At 36.9% G+C, this 3,560-nt stretch overlaps 1 protein-coding gene across 1 annotated transcript in view; it reads right to left on the bottom strand.

Annotated features, from left to right (window-relative positions):
* Positions 1-3,560, bottom strand: part of kiaa0825 (KIAA0825 ortholog) — a 144,078-nt gene that overhangs the window by 99,195 nt on the left and 41,323 nt on the right. The window contains exon 10 of the mRNA XM_016527977.1: positions 2,110-2,300. Within this exon, the coding sequence (XP_016383463.1) occupies positions 2,110-2,300 (191 nt within the window). The remainder of the gene's footprint in view (positions 1-2,109; positions 2,301-3,560) is intronic.

Raw genomic sequence — 3,560 nt, 5'->3', positions numbered from 1 at the left:
TATATATATATATAGTACGATAGGACAGTAGACCTGACAGAGAGAAAGGTCCTCGAACCTGGATTTGAACTCGGGACGCCCGAAGCGCAACCGTGCTATATGTCAATATGCTGCCCACAAGGCTATCAGCACCGACATATTTCAGGATTCTTTGATGAATAGAAAGAACAGCATTTATTTGATAAACGTACAGTAGTTACTGTTACATTTGATTTTATGCAGACTTGCTGAATAAAAGTATACATTTCTTAAAATGAAAATAATTACTGACACCAAACTTATGAACTGATGTAAAAAATAAAGAAAATCAGCATGAACATATCCAATATCAACCACTATTATATCAATCATGCATCTACTTTCAATTGCACACGTATCAGTAACTCAAACCTTAAATACATGCATGTCCAACTCAGTTCAAACCACTGAATGTGTGTACTTCTGTACAGTCTCTCAGCATCCAGAGAGGTCATGCTACCCACTTTGGTTTCCCTATCAAACTCAACTTTTCATCACCTACCACCAAGTTCTGCTTTATAGCACAGAGAAAGTTCCCCTTTCACCAGATAGGAGAAAAAGAGAAGGGAGCAGAGGCAAAGCCCATCTGCTTGGCAGACCCTGAGCTTAGCCGGCACCGAAGAGCTCATAACCGGGTGTCCTTGCAGCAAAGCTCATCTGCTGAAACAAAAACCGGTCCCTCCATTCATTCCTTCCCTGCGGCCCTGGGCGATCTGCTCTTTCTCATCAGTCCTGGAGTGGAGGGGAAGCGTGCTCTTGTGGCATCTTTAACCACTTTAAGTATGTGTTAATGCTACGCACAAGGCCTGGGCGGTTGGACTCGGTCTAGCATGAAAGAATCGGGCCCTCCGCCAGGCGCTGAAGCAGGGCCATGTGCTAACAAAGAGAGACTGTTTTACAAATCTGGAGATCTGCTTTGACCCCCGGCATAATCACTAAAGCATTCAACACTGTCTGCTAAGCCCGAGGTTCCTGATAGTAGGTGGGCTTGTGCTTCTCAGTGCAGCAGAAATACGGTAAGATCATTCAATCAGACAGCATGGATGACTGCTCTCTGTTAGAATGTGCTTGAGTGTGACCGCTGACCACAAGATGTAGACGGGTGACTTTAACCATGCATGGCCATTTCATGTATGACGCATCTCCACAACATAGCAATCGAATGTACATGAATGCTACATGCTACACTAAATGGTACATGAGTAATAGAGCAGTTCAAGTTGTTGGCTACAGCCAGACTCTTACAAAATCCAGCAGGTTCAAAAACTATTTTATACTTCTTTAGGGTTAGGAATTGTGAGCCGACTGTTATGTAGAACCATCCCTATTTAGTCAAAATTGTGGAAATGAATGATTTTCATGACATTCAGTTTCATTATCGATAATATATAATAGGAAATGGTGTTTTATCATTAAAATTGCAATGGAGAAACACACAGAGAGAAAGATGTTGGCTACAGCCAGACTCTTACAAAATCCAGCAGGTTCAAAAACTATTTTATACTTCTTTAGGGTTAGGAATTGTGAGCCGACTGTTATGTAGAACCATCCCTATTTAGTCAAAATTGTGGAAATGAATGATTTTCATGACATTCAGTTTCATTATCGATAATATATAATAGGAAATGGTGTTTTATCATTAAAATTGCAATGGAGAAACACACAGAGAGAAAGAAAGAAAGAAAGAAAGAAAGAAAGAAAGAAAGAAAGAAAGAAAGAAAGAAAGAAAGAAAGAAAGAAAGAAAGAAAGAAAGAAACACAGAGAGAAAGAAAGAAAGAAAGAAAGAAAGAAAGAAAGAAAGAAATGCACGGTTGGTATTGTTAACAGTAGCAAAAAAGAATAAAATAATAATAATAAAAAATAATATTTATAATATTACACACACACACACGTATGTATAAGAACAAAACAAACTGGGTTTTAATGCATAATATAGTAAATAAAATCATAGAACAGACAAAATGATAAGAAATGGTATTGTAGTAATATAATGGTGGAAGATCCCATTCCCTGCCCACACAATTTAAAAAGTAGCAACATCATTAATGTAAAAATGTGGCAGATTTTCAAACTATCTTCATATCTAGTACCTGATCTGGGAGAGTCTTTTGTAGGAGGGTCGTGCTCTTGAGTACCTCTGAACTAAGACTTCCAGGGTCTCACATAGCACCTGGGCCAGGGTCTGCCGGGCCTGCAGGGGGGCAACTGTGCCCCAAAGGTCACTGCGCAGGCCTGTGAGAAAATAGTGCCACATCTGGATGGAGAAAGAACACCTTTCACCCTGAAAAAAAAAAAAGATGAAGGAGACAAAGAGAGACTGGTAAAGATATGATGATGATATCATGGCAAATATATACAGAATATAAGAGAAAGAAAAAGACAGAAGGTCTTTCCAGACAGTCTTCCTCTAGACCCTCATGGTCATGCCACCTGCACGCTGCACCTGGACCCCTCATTACCACAGAGAGAGAGAGAGAGCACATGGATACTTTGAAGTTTTAATCTGGATATTCAATCACTGCTCCACTGAACATTAACCAGATATACATGCACACTGACCAGGTCACTCCTGTTACGCAGTACATTTCAAGTCTCATCACGTGTGACTTTATATATTGGATAAAATATCATAATTTTAACTCATAACTCATGATTTTAAAATGGAAATCACTTTGTGAATTCTTGTGTACATTTGTGTATTTTTTCCTACTGCACAATATCACAATTAGGTGTACATAGAAGTGAGTTTTAAATTCTTTTATTATTGAAGTTTAGGCAGATGTTGCTATTTTTACCAGCAAAATAGCACATATTTTAACATGAAAGACTGTCAATTTATTAAGAGAAGCTCCAGATGTTTCTGCAATTTTTCTTAACTATAGATCAAACAAAACAAGTTTTTCTTTGAAATATCAGTTTTATAACTTTTTCCTAAATGAGGTTTTATAGGTTTTTCCTGTGTCCTTAATTTCACTTTCCATCCTGTTACTCTTTTGCAATATCCCTTTAAATAACAAAAGCCATTGACATTATCCTCCAGAAAGTGATATAATTTTTGGCCGGGGAAAAACAGCATAAACATGAGCAAGTCTAAACAACAGATTTGATGAATTATGTGATGTTTTGTGGTATTAGCTGGTTTGTTTCACTTTAAAACAGAGGTTTTATCCTCCTGCAAGAGACCCTCTTCCAAAAATATAAAGGCAGCTATATTTTATGTATAAATTCCAATTAAGAAAAATATTAAGTTATTATAAAAAATACATGTTAAATATTCGGCTTTTAAACAAATAAAAAAATTTCCTGGAAGTATGCACTTTGTTTATATTTTTTTGTCCAGCCATATGAGTATTATATGTGACCCTGGTCCACAAAACCAGTCTTAAGTCGCTGGGGTATATTTGTAGCAATAGCCAATAATACATTGTATGGGTCAAAATTATAGATTTTTCTTTTATGCCAAAAATCATATATGATATTAAGTAAAGATCATGTTCCATGAAGATATTTTGTAAATTTCCTACTGTAAATATATTAAAAC

This window comes from Sinocyclocheilus rhinocerous, unplaced genomic scaffold (genome assembly GCF_001515625.1).
Source record: "Sinocyclocheilus rhinocerous isolate Xijiao unplaced genomic scaffold, SAMN03320098_v1.1 scaffold62, whole genome shotgun sequence".
Lineage (NCBI taxonomy): Eukaryota > Metazoa > Chordata > Actinopteri > Cypriniformes > Cyprinidae > Sinocyclocheilus > Sinocyclocheilus rhinocerous.
Note: the sequence above shows the minus strand (reverse complement) of the source record. Positions and strands in the feature narration are given on the sequence as shown.